Genomic DNA, 19,792 nt, shown 5'->3' on the forward strand with positions numbered 1-19,792 from the left:
CACAGCATCTTTCGTTACAAAGAATGGTACAGGCGCCAAATTGCACACCTACTTCTAATATGAAAGCATCATAGTTTACTCTCTACTTTTATTGTAGAACACAATAAAAACTGTATTTTGTCTTCAGTATTTTCTACCTTGCAATAGGTGGCTATATGGAACAAATAGATTTTTGTGGCATTAGTGTATTGTTTGGTTTGGAAGGATTAGATTTTTATTGGTAAATGTCAATTTCAGAGTACACATACAAACTGATGAAAAAATATTTCCACTGATGAGCATTGACGTTTAGATAGGAAAAGTAAGAAAAATATTGCTTGAGAATTTTTAGAGTTTGAATTAATGATATTTACTTTATATTTTGATATGTGGTGACACTTCGTGTTTTAATGTTTATAAAGCTTTAACTTTTTGAGTCTGTGTCTACTGTCAATAAATAATTGTCGCACCCCCCCCCCATAATTTCCCACAACTGTGAAAATTTAAATAGATGAAAATAGGGAAAAAATGCATAACACATAATTTTGACTGATATTTATTTTAAGCTTTTTTATTTATTATCCATAGAAATTAGTTAAAAAAAAATCTAATTCTGCCAAGTCTAATTATTGTGTAGCATAGGTGTTTTTAAAAGCATGTATGTATTTATAATCTGGCGCACACACACTTGGAGTGGGTGTGTGTTCATAGATGTAGTATATGTGTTACAGTAATCTTCAGGTATAAAATGGAATAGACATTATACCACTGAGACAAATAACTCATTCTCAAAGCCATTCATAATACTACAACTGGGGTTTGATTAGCCAGTTGGCAGCATCTGCTGTGGATTGGCATTAGTAACTGTTTGCCTGTTCTAAATGATTTACATTTAGAAATTGATGGACCTCAAATCCCAATAGCAGTATTAGCAACTGCGTTTGAATAATAAGTAGTTACTCTCCCAGGGTATGTCTACGCTGCAGTTAAACACCCGTAGCTGACCTGTGTCAGCTGACTTGGGCTCACTGGGTGGCTTTGTAGGTGTAAAACTGCTGTGTAGATGCTCAGGCTGGAATCCAGCCTCTGGGACCCCATGAGGGGGAGCATGAAGCCTACACAGTTATTTTTAGCCGATGAGCCTGAGTCAGCTGACCTGGGCCAACCACAGCCCTGCTATGGATCTTTTATTACAGGGTAGAGGTACGCAGTAAAGAAGTGAAACTTGGTTAATTTTTACAAAAACTTTTTAACGCGGTTCTCAAATTGTAGTTTGGGACCCCAAAGTTTGTCATGACCCCATTTTAATGGGGTTACCAGGGCTGGCTTAGACTTGCTGCGGCCTAACCCGAACCCCACCACCCGAGGCCAAAGCTGAAGCCTGAGGGCCCTGGGCATCGAGGCTCAGGTTACAGGCTCCCTGCCTGGGACTGAAGCCCTTTGGCTTTGGTCCACCCTGCGCAGGGGTGGTGGAGCTCGGGCTTTTGCCCTCCCCCGGGCTCAGACTTCGGTCCCCCCTCCTGGGGTCATGTAGTAATTTTTGTTGTCAGAAGGCGGTCGCAGTGCAATGAAGTTTGAGAACCCCTGTTCTAAAACAGCATTCAAAATATTGTTTCTGATAGTTTATTCAATCACACACTTTAAAATTACCTTCATATGTATTAGATTTTAATATTCAAGGTGATGTGATCTGTAGTTGAGCTGCTCTTTTGGCTTCAGAATCCCTGAACTACTTTGCAAAGAACTTTGACACAGCTGGAGAACTAAAAGGCTATCCTAAAACACAATTCTATGGAACAATTAATTGTGCATGAAGCTTTGTATCATAAAAATAGTAACTCTCAATTCTCTAAACTGCAACCTTGTTTTAATACAGATTTTGCCTTGATTTTTTTAAATTATTTTTATTTAAACAGGTTTTGTTAAACACCTTGTTTTACAAGTGGCACCAGTTTTATAGACAAGCCAACAGGTGCTTAGCGCTGTCAGTGCTAGACTTATTTTTTTTTAAAAAATCTATATTTTATTGCTCACATTGTTGGAGCTGTAGCAATCGTTTCTAAACTGCACACTAACCCCACTTTCACTATTTCACAAACATCCCCCACGTTCACTATTTATGCTGAATAGTGTTGTAAATGGATGACAAAAACAAACTACGTGTCAGCAATTGCGAGAAGCTAAGGCTGGATACTACTGCCTGCCTGCTTTTCCTGTGTAGACTCATTGGGGAGGGAAAAGAGAAGAGTGAGAGTCCAACAGCGTCTATCCTCTGCTAGTATCTTGAATACTTCACAAATCTGACATGGATATATCAAGAACAAATTATGCCAAACCAACGTAATTTCTTCCTTTGGCAGGATTACTGGCCTAGTGGATGGGGGGAAGCTATAGATGTGATATCTTGATTTTAGTAAGGCTTTTGACACAGTCCCACATGACATTCTCAAAGCAAAGTAGGGAAATGAGGCCTAGATGAATTTACTGTAGGGTGCATGCACAACGGGTTGAAAGACTGTGCTTGTAGAGTAGTTATAAATGGTTCAATGTGACACCCTGTAGTTTATCTAGTGGAGTCTCATAGGGGACAGTCCTAGATCTAGTACTGTGAGTTTTATTAATGACTTGGATAATGGAGTAGAGAGTGTGCTTAATGAAATTTGCAGGTGACACCAAGCTGGGAGGCCTTGTAAGCACTTTGGAGAACAGGATTAGAATTCATAATCTTGACAAATTGGAGAATTGGTCTGAATCCAACAAGATGAAATTAAGTGAAGATAAGTGCAAAGCATTTCACTTAGGAAGGAAATATGAAATGTACAACTACAAAATGGGGAATAACTGACTAGGTGATAGTGCTGCTGAAAAGAATTTGGGGGTTATAGTGGATTACAAATTAAGAATCAAATTGTAAAGCAGCTGTGTTTAAAAAAAAAAAAAAAAAAGGCTGCTATTCTGGAGTGTATTAACAGGCATGTCATATGTAAGACCTGAGACGTAATTGTCCAATTCTGGTTGGCACTGGTGAGGCCTTAGCTGGAATACAATGTCCAATTCTGAGGACCACACTTTAGGAAAGATGTGCACAAATTGGAGAGTCCAGAGGAGAGCAATAAAAATAACAGGTTTAGAAAACCTGACCTGTGAGGAAAGATGGGGAAAAAAATAGACATGTTTAGTCTTGATAGAAGGCAGGCCAGGGGTTGGGGACCTGATAAGTCTTGAAATATGTTAAGGTCTGCTATAAAGAGGACCAGTCAATTGTTCTCCATGTCCACTGAAAATAGGACAAAAAGTATTTGGCTTAATCTGCAGCATGGGAGATTTATGTTAGATGCTAGGAAATACTTTCTAACTATATAGGTAGGTTAACTCTTGAATAGGCTTTCAAGGAAGGTTGTTCAATCAGCATCATTGGAGATTTTTAAAAACACCTTTCAGGGATGGTCTAAATGAGACAGGATGGGTGAGGTAATATCTCTTACTGGACCAACTTCTGTTGGTGAGAGAGTCAAGCTGGTGAACTTACACAGAGCTTCTCTTCAGGTCTGGGCTGACTGATCTGAAGAAGAGCTCTGTGTAAGCTCGACAGCTTGTCTTTCACCAACAGAAGTTGGTCCAGTAAAAGATACTACCTCACCCACCTTGTCTCTCTAATATCCTGTGACCAACACAGCTTCAACTACACTGCATACAGGAATGGTCTAAGTTTACTTGGTCTTGCCACAGTGCAGAGGGCTGGCCTCAGTGACCTCTCAAGGTCCCTTTTAGCCTTACGTTCCTCCCGTGATTCTAGAATCTGGATTCACACTAAGCTGCTGTACTCAGAAGGCTGTAATAGCGTTGGTGAATGACCTCCTTATGGCCATGATTCTTTAGTGCTCGCTTCTGGTTTTCACATTAACTGCGGCAAAATGTTAAAGGTTTAAAGTCTACTTTGGAACATTTTTTCATTTTTAAGACTGGATTTGTTTGTTTCAGGCAATGGAATATAAAGGCTGGGCAGATACACTCTTCGTTATACAGTTTACACTCTCATGTGTAATGGGGTAAGGATTTACTTTAATTTTAGTGGTGTTTCCTCCAAGTAGTATCTACTGTATCCTCACCAATAGATACTAAGGAAGTGCCTTACTATGAGGGCCTGCTCTGTAGTCAGTAGGCACATAAAACTCCCATTAATGTTAATTGTGGAGAGAATAATCTTTGCAGAGAAGTTCTACTGTTAACGTACTAATCAGTAGAAAGTCCAATTTCAGTGGTGGCACAAAACAGTTTGGAGAAAGATTATTCCTTAAAAGGCTGTCTCATGAGTTAGAAATTTAGATGCTACTGTATATTCTGATTTTGGAGAGACTGCATAGCCGTAATGTTTTTTATTTTCTTAAATCTAGCTGTTTTTATGAGCAATGGCATATTTTACTATTTCCTTTTACTCAAACTAGTAGAGTCTTACCAACTCTCACTTTGCTAATCCACGAACTCCAGTGGTTTTGGCCCGCTTCTTAGTTAGACTTAAACAATAGAATGTGGTAATGAAGTCATTACTAAGGTTTCATTACTTCTTTAAAATATAGTTTGTGACACTTACAAACATAACTTCTTATAAATAAAACTAAATAATGCCTGTCAAACTAAACTACCTGTAGAATTTGTGCTGTAGTATACTTAGGTTTTCTGGTCTATTTGTTCACTCACTAATTTCCAAAATGTAGTGATCACAAAAGGGTTGCCATGTTAATGCGAGTTAGTGAGGTCCTCCTGTACAATGCACTATAGTATATAGTGTACATGATGGTGTGGGGACACTATTGCTGTGTATTTTGACAGATAACATTACTCCATAGTGAATTATACAGGTCTCTTCAAGCAAATAGTTCTGGAAACTCTGTACTATGGCATATAATTAAGAGCAGGGTGTGAGATGGCATTTTAGTATAACAAATGCACCCTTAAATGATGAAAAGCTGAATGTCGTTGTGGTTTTTTTTCTGCTGCAGGTTTATTTTGATGTACTCCACAGTTCTTTGCACTCAGTATAATTCTGCTCTTACAACTACAATAGTTGGCTGTATTAAGGTAAATTGCATAAATCTCTTATATTTGTCAAGTTTATTAAGTTTCCATTTCCTGTGTTACAACAGTGCCTGTACGATGCTTACAAAAGCAGCATAAATGTTTATATTCTCAGAGGCTTTTGTATGATTGGAAGGGATATAGAGAGCTAAGTAGGAATTCATAATTGTCTCTCTCAGTGCCAATTCAAGGATGTTGACCTCTCATTTACTCGCCTGTGGTTCTTACTATGTGTTGTGGGGGACCATAACTAAAGCCTAGCAAAATATTCACACTTATGAATAACATTAATAAAAGAAAGGAAAGAAAAAAACCTGTGAGCTATAACCAATGGCTATTTCAGTCACAATCTCTTCTGTACTTCTCTATTATGGAGAGATTACACCATCGAGAATGAGTCTGGGCTCCTGGGGATGTTGTTCCCTAGATAAATTAAGACCAAAGTGTATTATTCTGCAATTCAGTAGTGAGTTCTATCTCAGTGGAGCATAGATAACTATTATAGTTTGTACCTGGATAAAGGAATTTCATTTAAGGGTTGGTGAATCCTGTTTGGTTATCATTCCTAACCTAAACAATTTACAGATGGGCAGAGGTAAGTGGTCTTAGCTAAATCTTATGAATCTGGAGAAAATATGTAACTTGTTTACTTAAAAGAAGTCATTCAAAAATTACTAATTTAAAATAGTAATGTTTCTTAACACACCAAAGCACTTTAAGGAGAGGTTATGAGGCTGGCAATTTACTGAAATTTAAGCATAGGAATCATAGAAATGCAGGACTAGAAGGGACCTTGATAGGTCATCTAGTTCAATCCCCTGCACTGAGGCACGACTAAGGAGTTATCTGTACCATTGCTGACAGGTGTTTGTCTAACATGTTCTTAAAAACCTCCAATGATGGAGATTCCACATCCTTCCTAGATAATTTATTCCAGTGCTTAATTACCCTGACAGTTAGTAAGTTTTTCCTAATGTCTAACGTGAGTTTACCTTGCTGAAATTTAAGCCCATTACTTCTTGTCCTGTCCTCAGTGGTTAAGGAAAACTATTTATCACCCTCCTCTTTATAACAACCTTTTACGTCCATGAAGGCTGTTATGTTCCCCTCAGTTTTCTCTTCTCCAGACTAACCCCCCCCCCTTTTTTTTTTAATATTTCTTCATGGGTCATGTTTTCTAGACCTGTAATCATTTTTGTTGCTCATTTTTACATTCAAATTAAATTCCATTACTTCAGTTTATCAAGGTTAGCTTATGTCGGCTCTCCAGGAGTGCATAGCCTAAACAAGCTGCGGTTTAGCAGGTTTAAGCTGTTAGTACTTTACTTACAATAGCATTTCAGTAGTCCAGTAAGATCTTTACCAGAAAAATTTACAACTAATTTGTTGGCAGTGCTTTTGCAAACTTCTTGTCAACAGTGTTAAAAGTCTCGGTGAAGTTATCAGGTTGCAGAAGCAATGCTAGACTAGAGGGTTGCTTCCTTTTTCATGCTGTTTTTTTGGCTTCTTTGTCATCTCAGCTATCTTGTTGCTGCTGCAGTTTGTTTGCAGAGCTGTTGATTTGAAGATATGAGGTGAACAGGCTGAACTGAGAACTGAAGTATCCAGTGTCCAAGTCTGTTTTCTTTCTGTAGTCTGATGGAAGGTGGAAGACTCACCTCTTTCAGGGGCTTGGCTGGATTCAAATATCAGCTCCTGTCACCTTTCACTTGCTCAGTGCCTTCATGGGATGGGCCTGGCAACATATTCCACTTGTGAATATGCCATCTACTAATGCATATGCAGCTGGGTTGTAATTCTTCAACTTTGTGGTTATTGCTTTTATCTGTGTGGTGGGAAATTCTCAGAGTGTCTTTTAAAGTTTTTAATACCTTTCTTTTTTTCGGTTAACTTTCTGAGATATCCCTTTAATTCCATGAGGGCTTAATAGAAGTTGAAATAGTTTCACATGAGTCCAAACACGGCTGTTTTCATGATTCCTAGAGAGGGTCTTTCAACTTAAATGGTAACCAGATAAATTACTTTTTCCCCTTAACAATACGTGCAGAGGTGATTCTTTGATAAGGAGTAAACATGCCAGATAGCTAATTAGTTCCTCAATAAATACAGATATTTTATATTCCAATGACTTTTTATAATAACCAGATGTAGCAAGGTCTCTTGATTCTATATTAGTAGATAAAACATCTTACTATTCACATAATATCAGGAAGTTTTGCTTCCGATGCTTGCATTTAGAGACACGCATTTGCAAATGAACATAAAAAAGAAACCTATACTATCTTAACCCTTTAAGAATGTTCACCTTTAAATGGAAAGTAACCAATAACTTCTATAAAATGTTTTCCCAACTAAACATTTCCCTTAAAGTTAAAAGTCTGGAGACTTTAGTGCATTACACTGACAACTTGGCATTGCTGTAGGTCTCTTCTATTCGATTTCAGACTTGCGTTGTGTGTTTTCCTTATGGCGTAGGTATAGGGCAACCATGTTCATATACTACAGTGCTGTGGCCAGTAGTGTGCAAAACCAATCTGCTCCTGAATGCCAGTGCTATAGGCATTGGAACCATGTGCTTTTTGTACTGGAATAATATATGTAGATCATGGTATCCCAGAAAAACACACAGACTTGAACAAATGCACGCATGAACTCCCTGCTTCTCCTTCCATGCACAGGTGTTCCCCTGATTCACTTCTTCTGCTTCTTTATCTTGCTCTCCTCTATGGATTATCACTCTCTCCTCCCTCTTTCCCCTAGGCTCTAATCTCCAAACAAGATGACCGTACCTGCTTGCTTGGAGAAATGAACAAAGTCATCTCTGGCAAACATCTCAATCCCTTGCCGTAAACTTTAAGAACAGAACAAAGGAGGCTATTTTTACTTTTTATTTTTTAAATATTTAAAATATTTTGATTCATCTATCAAATATAGTGGATTCCTCACGATAAGGGGACTAAGTTTGTGGAATTCACTGTTGCATTGAGTAGGCTTAACGTGGTGTTGTGTAAAGCAAAGTAGGCAGTTCTGTTGTAGTCAGTGACACCAAGGTCAGACCAAAACACAAGAATGTGAATCTGCCAAGATCAAAATAGTGTGTATGCTTAGCCAGAGAAGTACCATTTCCAAACAGTGATAGAAGTATAATTCAGCTGGTCTGGGGCACTTGCATATAATGCTTTTTCATGCTGGGCAAAGGCAACCCTAATACTTTGCTTATGTTTATGCAATCGGAAACCAACCATAATGCTGTATGACATAACTGAAATTATGAAATTGCTGTGTTTAGGATTGCAGTGAATTATACATTGGAAATAAAGACCTTTCAGGTCCTCTAATCCATAGGTCGAATCAGCCAGTCTACATAAATAGATTGACATTATTAGGTTTCACTTGTTCTTTCTGGCATATCACCACCTCTAAGACATTCTGCAGGCAAGATTTTGTCCTCATTTAAATCTGTACAAGTAGCAAAGAATCCTGTGGCACCTTATAGACTAACAGACATATTGGAGCATGAGCTTTTGTGGGTGAATACCCACTTCGTTGGATGCATCCGCCGAAGTGGGTATTCGCCCACGAAAGCTCATGCTCCAATACGTCTGTTAATCTATAAGGTGCCACAGGACTCTTTTTGCTACTTTTACAGATCCAGACTAACAGGGCTACCCCTCTGATATTTAAATCTGTGCAACCCCATTGTCTCTAAGTTAGCACAGGTGTAATTGAAGATAGGATTTGGTCCTGAAATGAGTTAACTATTCCATTGTTTTGTGAGCCACAATAGAATCCAGCTCACCCTTCTAGTGTCTTGGCTTGGCATGGTTAAGAGGTCAGAGGATAGACAAGGAATACATCGAGAGAAAAGATACAGAGGCTTCTATGTGGTATCCCTTTCCAGAGCAGAACTTCCCTTTAGGGCTGATGATCTCCAGGAGCCCTCCCATGTCTGTCTGGGCTCCTTTCCATTCATTGATAGGAGTTTTCAGTAGTGATCTGTAGCTGCCAGCATCTGTATATGGATCTCTGCTGGGTAAATTCTTGAATATCTTTTGCCTCATACACTGGGATTAAGCGCCTGTGGAGCCCTACTGTAGAAGCCCTGTGGATGGTTGTGTGGTTGAAAGCTGAGGATATTGAACTTGGGCATGACTGGAGATCTAAATGAAGTCTTTAACAAAACCAGTGATGCTTGAGGAGAAATCGGAAACCAATAAAAACATATCAGAGCTAAAAAGCTGCTGTTGAAGCTGTTAGGCCTAGAATTAGGGCTGCCAGCAGTATGTGTAGTTTTGAAAATACATAACTTTTTAAGGGTAAGGATTTTTGTACTTGTCAGCATCTGCCTACTTGCAGATAAGGAAGAGAGGCAGAGCAAGAGAATAGCTGGCTTTCTGAAGAATTCAGTGCTCTAGGTACATTGTTGTAAGGTTGCCTAGCAGAAGTGTTTTCCCCCCTATGTTGCAGCCTTTGTTTTGGATGGTCGGAGAGAACATTTTTGGGGCTCAGTAGGGCAATATGAAGGAAAAACAGTAAGACAAGAAAAAAAAATTAAGGCCTGAATATTTTAATATTTCCAGTAGCGCTGATATGGTAACTTTCAAGACAGTATTATAAATACAAATGTCAGTATCTTTCACACAGTTATCTCTTCTGACTCTCTTCTATTTGTTTCAGCATCCTGTTTATGCCAGTGGTATATACATAAACAGCTGTTTTACACATTTTGCTTAGAATTTTTAATCTTTTTTTCCCCTCCTTTCCAGAATATATTAATAACCTACATGGGAATGTTTTTTGGAGGAGACTATATTTTCACATGGACAAACTTCATTGGGTTAAATATCAGGTAAGAAAACTGAAGACTTGTCTTGAATGTATGTAACGCTCTTCAAAATAACTTGTAAATTGAGCAACTTGCTATTGAATTACTGAAAGAAGTATTGAACCATCCAAATAGGATCACTTTCCAAAATAGAACTGCACTTTTTTGAATTCTGGTGGGAGGAATCCACTACAAAGCTATTAAGTAGGAAGTAGTTAAGTCTTGATCCCGAAAACAGTTATGGATGTGAGTAGTCCTGTTGATATCAAGGGATTTATGTGCATAAAATTAAGTATGTGCCTAATTGCTTGCAGGATCGTGCTCTTGTCATAGCTTTTAGTTAAGACTGTATTATCTGCCCCACCACCCTGACTGAGTCTGGCCTGATCACACATGCTGAAGCTCAAAAAACCCTATAAAATATTAGAGCCAGAACTTGTGAAACAGATCCATGCCCCTCCTGGCTGGTAAAAGCCAATGAAGAATTATGCACACTATTAATGGATGCAGTCAGAGCCTCCTGCAGAGAAGAAAAGTCACCTACCAAACTCCTTGGGGGGGGTCGGGGGGGGGGAAAGGAACAGTTCACCCAATCCTCAAGAAAACATCCCTTGACCCTGAAGATCTCTCCAATTGCACTCTTGTCTCCAACTTCCCATTCCATGGCAAAATAATTGAGAAATCAGCAATCACCATGCTCCAGCATGTGAATCAGCCAGCATAGTGGATACCTGACAGATAGGGCACAGAGCAGTGGTAGTGCTGGTGGCACTAAAATATGACACCTCATGGCCATGGACATGGGCAAGATCTCTGTGCTCGCATTGCTGGATCTCTCTGCAGCCTTTGACACAGTGGACAACAAGATACAGCTACATGACACAGCAGGAGTAGATGGCCCAGCACTACAGTGGCTCCACTTGTTCCTCTCTGTCACTGCTTAGCCTTTCTGGAGGGCCTCATCTCTGGGGTCCTATAGGGATTCATACTGTCCCCACTTCTCTCCAATAACTACGTGAGACCATTTTGTGGGGAGAGAGGGGAGATGCTGGGGGCCTAGCTGCCAACTAAACTGAAATACATCATTCTCAATGGATGAAAGCACCAACACTACTAAAATGTCAGCGTGCCTACAAGAAATCAGCGCTTGGATGCAGAGCAGCTGAGTCAAGCTGGACCCTTGCAAGACCGAAGTGGTGGTAGTTGGAAGGGGGAAAATGCTCTGAACCGAGTGGTTGTCTTCTCCTTTCATTGATGGCGCACAGCCCCCATTCATCAAAGTGCTGTGAAGCCTCTGGACTCTCTGGGGCTCCTAAGTGTGGGTGACAGGTAGCATCAATATCTAAACATTCTTTTTACTTCCAGCTACCTAAAAAGGTGGTGTCCCTTCCCCCTAGACAAGGCCCTGACTGCCAGGATCCGTGCATTAGTAATCTCCTGGTAGGGTTACTATGATTTGCTGTATCTAAAGCTGAATGTGAAGATGATGCATGGGCACCAGCTGCTCTGTGAGCATATTAGGCCCATGCTCAAATCCCTCCACTGCCTCCTAATTAGTTTCCAATTCCAGTTTAAACCTTTGGTCTTAAATTTTCAAAAGCCAAATTTCAGTCGGCTGCACTCCTCTGGGACAGTGCAGATCACAAAGCCTGTGACCTAGGAGGTGAGAGCTGGGGATATAGTGTTCTGTTGAGGGGATACCACTCTGGAACAAAAGGAATGAGGAGTACGTGTGACACCTTAGAGACTAACACATTTATTTGGGCATAAGCTTTCATGGGCTAAAACCCACTTCATCAGATGCATGCAGTGGAAAATACAGGAGGAAGACGCACGTGCGCGCGCGGGCACACACACACACACATGGGGATTGCCATACCAACTGTAACGAGTCTTTTAGAGAGGTCAAGTGAATCCAGAATCTGGCCATCTTTAGGAAATACTCTAAAACCTTCCTTCGCTAAAGCCTTTTCACCATAAGAATGACACAACACGGATGTCCCCCTTCCACTCAATAAACCCCTATTAACTAAAAGAAGAAATTTAATACATTCAAAAACCCTATCCCACACAGTGTGTTTGCTCTAGAAGGGAGAAGTGCCAGCGACTTGATTAAGTGCATTGAGGACTTTGCTACTGCTATTAATTTGTTTTACATGGAAGATGCTCAGATGCTACAGTGATGACCAGCAGTACTAAACCCTAAAATAGACCAGACATATGAATGAAATGACAATCCGCAGTTAAACTATAAGGATTAAAGAAAATTATTGTTATTGATCATCTTACTTCACGGCATAAGCAAATCATCCACTGGAGTAATGAATAGATTGTCCCTCCTTAACATATTGTGGCATTTATGGGGTCTCGTGCCTTTCTCTGAAGCATTCTGTCCTAGCTACTGTATGAGGCTAGGTAATTGGACTACTTGGTTCATTGATCATCATCTGCTATAGCAAACCCGATGTAACTGTGTAGACTTCATGTGTTGAGACCGCATAAGGGAAAATAACTTAACAAACTTAATTTAAAAAACCAAAACCCAGAGACTTATCTTTTCAACTGATAAATACCTAAAACAAACAATCCCTTCCCCCCAATCCCCAATTCTACCAACTTAAATGGTTATCTTCAAAAGCCATTTTAAAAAAACAACACATACCTCCCTGGTTCTCTTTTGAAAACATTCAGAAATGCGTCTACACCCAATAAGAATGCACTGCTCATTCTAGGCATCACTGGGAACATCAGGGGTTGCTTGGTATTCAGTGCACATAAACTGAAAGTTGATACAATCCAGACCTACATTTGACTGATCTAAAAGGCATCCTTGGTTTGTTTGGGTTTTTTTTTTAAGTGGTTTTTTTAATGCTTTTATTTACAGCTCAAATTATATAAAGTCTCCAAATAGTGCCACTGGTTTCATTACCAAAAAAAAAATACAAAAAACCTATTATAAGATCGAGAGGTTGTGCTGCTAAAATATGCCTGTAAGTTTGGACCATTCTCTGTTTCTGCCTTTTTAAAAAGACAAATTTTAAATTTGTATCTAAAAGTAGTAAGAGAGAATGAAGTTACTTAAGCTTTTTAATTTACTTGGGCATACAGTATTTTATGGTCTGACATAGGTCAAGGGGTACCCTAAATAAATAAAATGACCTCAGAAGAAACTGTTTTTAGCTCTGCATAGAACACACACATTCCTTTTTCCTTTATGTTCTTCTGAATGGTAACTTCACAACACTGAAGCATGTGATGATAAAATTAAAGTCTCTAGATATTTAGTGGTTGGAGAAAATGGATTATAAATCAGATTGAACAAAATACGAACTGTAGGAAGAGCAGAGGATTGATTTCAAGGGGGCAGGGGGAGAATCAGCTAGCTAAATCAACCACCTTGTGCAGACTCCTCATATTTTACCAATTTAACTTCCTTTTGCAGCCTATATAAAACCGGGGGGGAGGGGGGGGAGGGGCAGCAGAGTATAATCAAAAAATTGTATTTCTGTGACTGGCCAGTTATTTATAGGGCCACCCCAACTCCTGTATCACCAGGCCTAGTGTTTGGTACATCTGCATACTGAGATCCATGAATATTTTGGTATAATGGTAGGAATGAATCAAAATTCAGAATAATCTCTGTCCAGGATTCTAGGTGACAGTGTTAATTAGTAAATTGGAGAAGGAATGCACATTTAAAATATGTTTAGAGTATGTGGTAATTTAAATGGAGTTCTAACATTAATTTCTCTCTTTTTACCTAAAAATGTGTTTTGTAGTATTGCTGGAAGCCTGGTGTATTCTTACATCACTTTTACAGAAGAGCAATTGAACAAGCAGTCTGAAGCTACTATCAAGATGGATATTAAAGGAAAAAGCTCAGTATGACCAGGGGATTATTTATAAGAAGTAACTCCTTGTTTTTGTTCAACGATCACTGGCAGTATACAGTAAAAATATTAGTGTGGGTGTCGTGGAATAATGCTGGTACTCTGCATTTGCACAATCTAAATATGCTGCCTTTTTAAAAAAAATTATTATAAAGAGATTTATAATTGACTGCACATTAAATATACAGCTCGTTAATTTAATCTAGACTATGAGGAATAAATCTTTTGTAATTTATTATGATCAAGTCTGGTGGTAGAACCATGCACAGATGATGTAAACACTTTGATTTTACAGGAGTACTGTTAATATTCTTAGATACAGTTTTGTTTTCTTGCAAGAAAACTTGTCCTAACCTATCAGTTACAGTTTAGCTTGCATCTGGGTTGTCTTGCAGCTAAGCATATCAATGGGCAATAATAAATATTTGTAATTGGCTTTTAAGGTGAATGATTGACTCAGCTCCAACCCCTTCATGCTGTCTAAAAGGGCCATGGTGATGTCAGGGGTCTCAAAAAGCCCTGCATCCCTTTCAGGGCAGAATTCCTCAGTTCAGGCACATCAGGCTGCCTTCGGAGGAAGCCCTCACAAGCCCGGGTGTGGGGGATGCTAGTTGTGGGGATGGGTGGGTTGGTATTGTGAGTAGAAGTGTTGCTGTAGCGCGGAGCCTTGTGGAGATTCTGAGCAATGCTGCAGCCCAGAAGAGCCCTGTGGGAAACTACTGTAGCTTAGATAAGCTCCCTGGGGTGGAACAGGGGAGGACTCTCCAGTCCCTGAAGCAGTTGGGCAAAAAGATGATTTAAAGCCAGCATAGGTCCCTCTGTGCAGGGCTGCAAGTTCTGTGCTGTGCCTCATGAAGAGGCAACATGGAATCTCACCCCTTAGCTCAGAAAACGCAAGTTCACAGATTAGTTTACTTTATTTTCGAGAAGGAAGCTACTGAAGCAGGGTAACTTTCACTAACTATAAGCCAACTGTAGGCCCTGCATAGATCATAAAAAGAAGATACATATTTTTGGCAATTTTGATTTCTTGTCAATATTAAGCTTTCAGAGGAACAAGAAAAAGGGAAAGAAAAGAGTTTTCTCTAGAGCTAGAATATATACAGAAATAGAGGGAGACTGAAATGTAACTCCTTTTTTTATTTACTAAGGAAAGGAATGGCTCTGCAACCTTGCATATGCAAGTGCAGATCTTTCAGCAGATGTATCAATTCTGCAATACACTCTTATTTCAGTTAGTCAGTCAGTCATCCGGTTTTAAGTTTTTGGACAAAACATTGGCTTGAACAGTCAATGATTTTAGTAGATGTTTAATTTTTTTCATTAACTTTTTTAAGCCTGTGCTCATCCTGCTTAGCTTCTGCATGCCTCACAACAGCTTAGTACCTCTTCTTGTAAAGCTGATGTTGGATGGTGAAATTCGTGAATAGGTGGTGGGATGATGGTACACCACCTTCCAATTTTACATAATATATTGGAGAACTCAGCAGGGAAGCACTGAATTAAAATAAGACCTATCCTGCAGTCATACATGAGTAACTTTACTTACATTAGTAATCCCACTGGGCAACTTAATAAGTAAAGGTACTCACGTGCATAAATTTTTGCAGGGTAAGGCCTAGCACTCGTTCAAAATCAAGTGAAAATCTGTGTCTAAAAGATTTTTTTAAATGAATTAATGTTTTTGATTCCCTTCCAGTCCCAAGTGTGCCCCATTATTCTGAACCAATAGTAAAAGAATAAATTTGAAATACGTTATCTTTTTTAGTTTAGTAAATTAACAGTTAATCCATATATAACATTTTATGCAGCTACACGTTGACAGGTCACCTAGAATGAATATTTGTTACCTTTACTCTTCTAGATGATGTCAAGGTAATTCATTAATTGGTACATTTAATTTGTACCATTATGTGATTGATACAGTTCTGATGTTTTAACTCTATCCAAATTTTATGCTCTGTTCAGTTTATTTTTGGATGCAGTAAAATTTCTTTTACATTGTGAGCTGTTTTTAATGGAGAAATATTTTTAAAATGTCAAGCCGTATTGATTTTTTTAAAAAAATTTAAAATTGATGCAATATTTCTGTCTATCTTCTTCCCTTTGATTCTTTCTTTGGTTAAAATTGTACACTTATTTCCCCACAATTTATTCCTACTCCTACTCTTCACTTACAAGAAGAGACTTTCACAGGCAGTTAATCTAATTGCATTTGGAAGGATATTTGGTGGAAAACTGAGTGACATGGTATTGAAAGAAACATTGCATTTCAGAATATTTTTTAGGTAATTGAGATGGGCATTTCTGTAACATTTTCTGTAGAAACGTTTAATCAGCATACTGTGTGTTACAGTATGTGTCTACTGTGTTTCTTTGGCAGTTTGCATTGTTAGCCTAGTCCTCCATTTAGAATCCTTAAAGGTAGCCTGCTTATCTAATTCTTGTTTTAATTGAGCTAAATGGAAAAATTATGTGTGATACCCATATACCGCAGGAAAAGGATGGGGGAGCATTCAACACAAATTTTGACTCAAAAACGTACCTGATGTGTTCATGCTTTTGCTAGCTTCCTAAAATCACGCAGCCAGCTCCTGCTCTACTGTGATTCCTCACTGTGATCCAGGATGTGATGACATAGCTACTAGTGTCACCCAAAGGGGCTATCCTGTTAAATGCCATTTAAGTGTGGTGCAGTTTTGTAAAGTCACTTCTTTGACCCTGATGGTCAATAGACTTTGCAAAAACACTACCCCTTACGCCAGTAGTCTGAAAACAGTCCCGTACTCTTGTAGGCCAGCTCCAGGTTAGCAATGGCAGCACAGCAGAAATTAGTTGAGGAAAGTAAACTTTAGATTATTTTTTGTGCTGAATGTGTCTCTTACTGTGTCTTATGGAATATTTTAGCTCATATACAAAATAAAGGCCTTGCAGGAAATTTAAAAAAAAAATAAAAAATAATAATAGGCTAGGGAACCAAATGTTCTTTTTTATTTTAGCTTGTTGTGATCCCCATTCTTTTTATAAAATTTGGATCTGTATTTAAATACTGAAATCTGAACTTTACATGTGATAAATGTGCCTGTTTTTAAATGTCAAGGTCAGTAACTCTGTCAAAAGAGGGTTTTCAACTCAGCTCATTCTGCTATAAATCTCAAAATAGGCTCCCAAATTCATTCTTTTTTCTTATGTCTCCTTGTCCTCGCACCCTCTGATGCGGGAATCTGGAACAGATAACATCATAATGCCACCAACTGGAAGCAAGAATGCAAAGAACTGCTAGATCCTGCCCCTGGACATAAAAGCCTCAGCACCGTCCCCTCAGTTTGCCTTTCCTCCTTTGGAAACCTGGAGTCCTTGCTTCAGCTCTCCTGCCATCTCTTTTCCCTTTTTCTCTTTTGTGGGGACTTTAAAGAAAAAATGGGACAGAATTGAGGGATGGGGCGAGTGGGAAGAAAGAGCGAAGTAAGAAGCCAGCAGCAGTTTCTCGGATGGAGAGTTGAAGGCAGAGCAAGTTGCTGTTCGGTTAAGCACCACCCTTCAAGGGGGTTGCATCTGGGGCCAACTGTTCATAAATGCCACCACTCAGGGATGGTATGCCCAGTCTGCACTCCACCTCTAAAGTGGGAGTGGCAGCTCCCCTGCCCTTGGCAGGCATCCCTCCTCTGAAGGGTCTTTGGTGACCTCCCTCCCAAATGTATTTCTGGTCCTGCAAACTCAGCCTTAGGAGAGAGGGACCAAGATCTTGACCGTGTTCTGCTCCTGGACTTAGATCAAGCCTCCAAGCCCCTTGGTTGAGCCTGGTTCTGATGCTGATACCAGTGTCCCCTGACTGGAGACTCTCTCATCCTCTGCATTCTCAGTTTGGAGACCCCCAAAGATACTGTTTTCAAGCATACATTTCGCAGAAGAGGGGGTTCTCTTTCCCTTCCATTTGGCCATCCTGGACCTTGCGTCCAAGGAATGGAACTAGGTGGACCTGTGCACCCAAGACTCTCGCCCTGCGGCTAGATGTTATCCTGTTTCTCCTGAAGAACCAGACGAAGTATTTGCTATTCCTAGGTTGGATGCACAGGCCTTATGTCTCACTTCTAAATTGTTCTCTCATGGAGTATATGTCCACCCTATGGATAAGACTTGGGGTGGACTTGGCCCTTAATACAGCTTACAAGCTCGCACTAGTGACTTTGCATATTGCAGCTCATTTTGCTATAGGGCCTAAGCTCTGTGGGTGGACCTTAGAAGGATTTCTCCTCTGCTTTTCCCCTTACACCAGAACTATGAGGGTTTCTTCACTGTCCCCTGGTCTATAGAAGCTGCTTCCATTTTGTGTAAAGCTGCCTGCATGTGGAGTTTCCACTGTGGGTCAGAGACACATTTGACTTTGGGAGTGGAATGCAGATGAAGGAGTAAAGTCAAAGCTGGCCAGTCGCCCCTTTTAAAGGGCTTAATCTCTTTGACCTGCTGCTACCATGAGGCGTGTAGATTCTTCTAAGAACCACCCCGCATCCTCGGGGAATGTGCCCCCCTTTATCTCTTGCTGAAAGCCCAGGCTCAGGTGTTGGCAGGGATCCTCTTTGGTATCCTATGACAGGTCAGCCCTTGGTTCTGTCGGATTCAGGTCTTTCGTGGGCCCAGGAGGCTGCTGTTTAAACACTTCTTTCCACTGCTTTCCCAAAGCAGCCGGTTGCACTCAGGCCAGGTCCATCCCCATAGCTCATCAGCCCTGCCATGGTTGGAAGTCGTTTGCTGATATTTGTGAAAATGTGAGCCGCCTCCACCTCCGATGCCTGATCACCTTACTCAAGCCCCTTCAGTCTCATGTCTACTAGAGTCTCAGGACCTCCTGCCTCATGTGGCCCAGATCACCGAGGAGGGAACTTCCCCATCTGGATACAGTCCTGAGTTCTTCACTAGGAAAGTCTTTCATTCCCCTGGACAGACTCCGCTCTTTTGAGCACTCTGTCATCAGTCAGCTCCTCCTCCCCGGTTCTGGCCTGGAGCCTCCTTTGATTGTTGAGCCATGTTGCAGCCTGTGTGGATCTCCTGGGTGGGGCTCCACCTTTACTCTCTGCAGTCCTTCTTCCTATCCAGATGGGATTCCCTGTCCTTCCTTGGAGGATAACCCTCTTCATTCCTCCCTGGAATCATGTGCAACACCTGCAGCTGTTTGCGTGGTTCTCCTTTCTGTTCACCCTGCCCCCATTTGTATTGCCACTGATGCAAATCTCTTGGGTTTAGGGGGGGCTCACACCTGGGAATTTTGTTAACTTAGAGCCTCTGTTAGCTGGAGGGACACACATTGAGTATAAATCTCCTTGAACTGCAGGCTGTAGGTTTGGATCTCATAGCTTTGGAATCCTTAATCCTCGTTCACTGGAACAACTGCATGACAGTGGAGTATGTCAGCCGCTGGGGGGACCTGCAGGACTTCGCTCCTGGTGGAGGCATTCCATCTGGATAAACCTGGTCTGCTTTCCTTGAGGGCCCTTTATCTGGAGGGCAACAGTACCCTTGCTCGGCCACAGCCATTTGGCTCCAGGAGAATGGAGCCTCCCCCAAGTTTTCAAGGCCATTTGTCGAAAGTTGGCACCATAGTCAAGTTTACCTGTTTCTGTTTCCAGACCCTGGGCTCTCTTATATGATGCATTTGCATGGAGCTGGAGTGTCAAGAGCTGAGTTACTGCTTCTTGAAAAACTGCTGAAAAAAATCAGGCAGGACAAGGCAGCTGTGATTTTTGGCAACTCTGTGGCACCCACGGTTCTTGGTTCTGATGAGTCTTGGATGATCTTTTCAGCCTGGTGCAAGTTCAGGAACGTCACTAAGCTGTTTTGGTTGCTTCAAAACATGTTTTGGATTTTCTCAAGAAAGGTCTTGGAGTCAATGTTTTTACATGTGCATACCTCAGCCATCCACTGTCTGTCCCCGATTTGTGTGTCATAAGAGGAGAAAAAGAGTAAGAGGTACCATGAGAGAAAACTACCAATTGTTGGGTCATGGTCATCTTCTATCCTAAGTTCG

General features: G+C 40.4%; 1 protein-coding gene across 3 annotated transcripts in view; it reads left to right on the top strand.

Moving 5' to 3' along the window:
* The window catches only part of SLC35D1 (solute carrier family 35 member D1), a 31,773-nt gene extending 12,292 nt beyond the window's left edge, over positions 1-19,481 (top strand). The window contains exons 9-12 of one of the 3 annotated variants that reach the window (XM_039485197.1): positions 3,961-4,028; positions 4,980-5,058; positions 9,822-9,904; positions 13,660-19,481. In XM_039485197.1, the coding sequence (XP_039341131.1) occupies positions 3,961-4,028; positions 4,980-5,058; positions 9,822-9,904; positions 13,660-13,768 (339 nt within the window). In that variant the 3' untranslated portion in view covers positions 13,769-19,481. Of the gene's footprint in view, positions 1-3,960; positions 4,029-4,979; positions 5,059-7,815; positions 8,535-9,821; positions 9,905-13,659 lie in introns of those variants that run through there. The other 2 variants (XM_039485198.1, XM_039485199.1) reach the window with 2 other exon arrangements.
* Positions 19,482-19,792: the final 311 nt, after the last annotated feature.

The sequence above is a fragment of the Mauremys reevesii genome, linkage group 8 (assembly GCF_016161935.1).
Source record: "Mauremys reevesii isolate NIE-2019 linkage group 8, ASM1616193v1, whole genome shotgun sequence".
NCBI classification, from domain to species: Eukaryota; Metazoa; Chordata; order Testudines; family Geoemydidae; genus Mauremys; species Mauremys reevesii.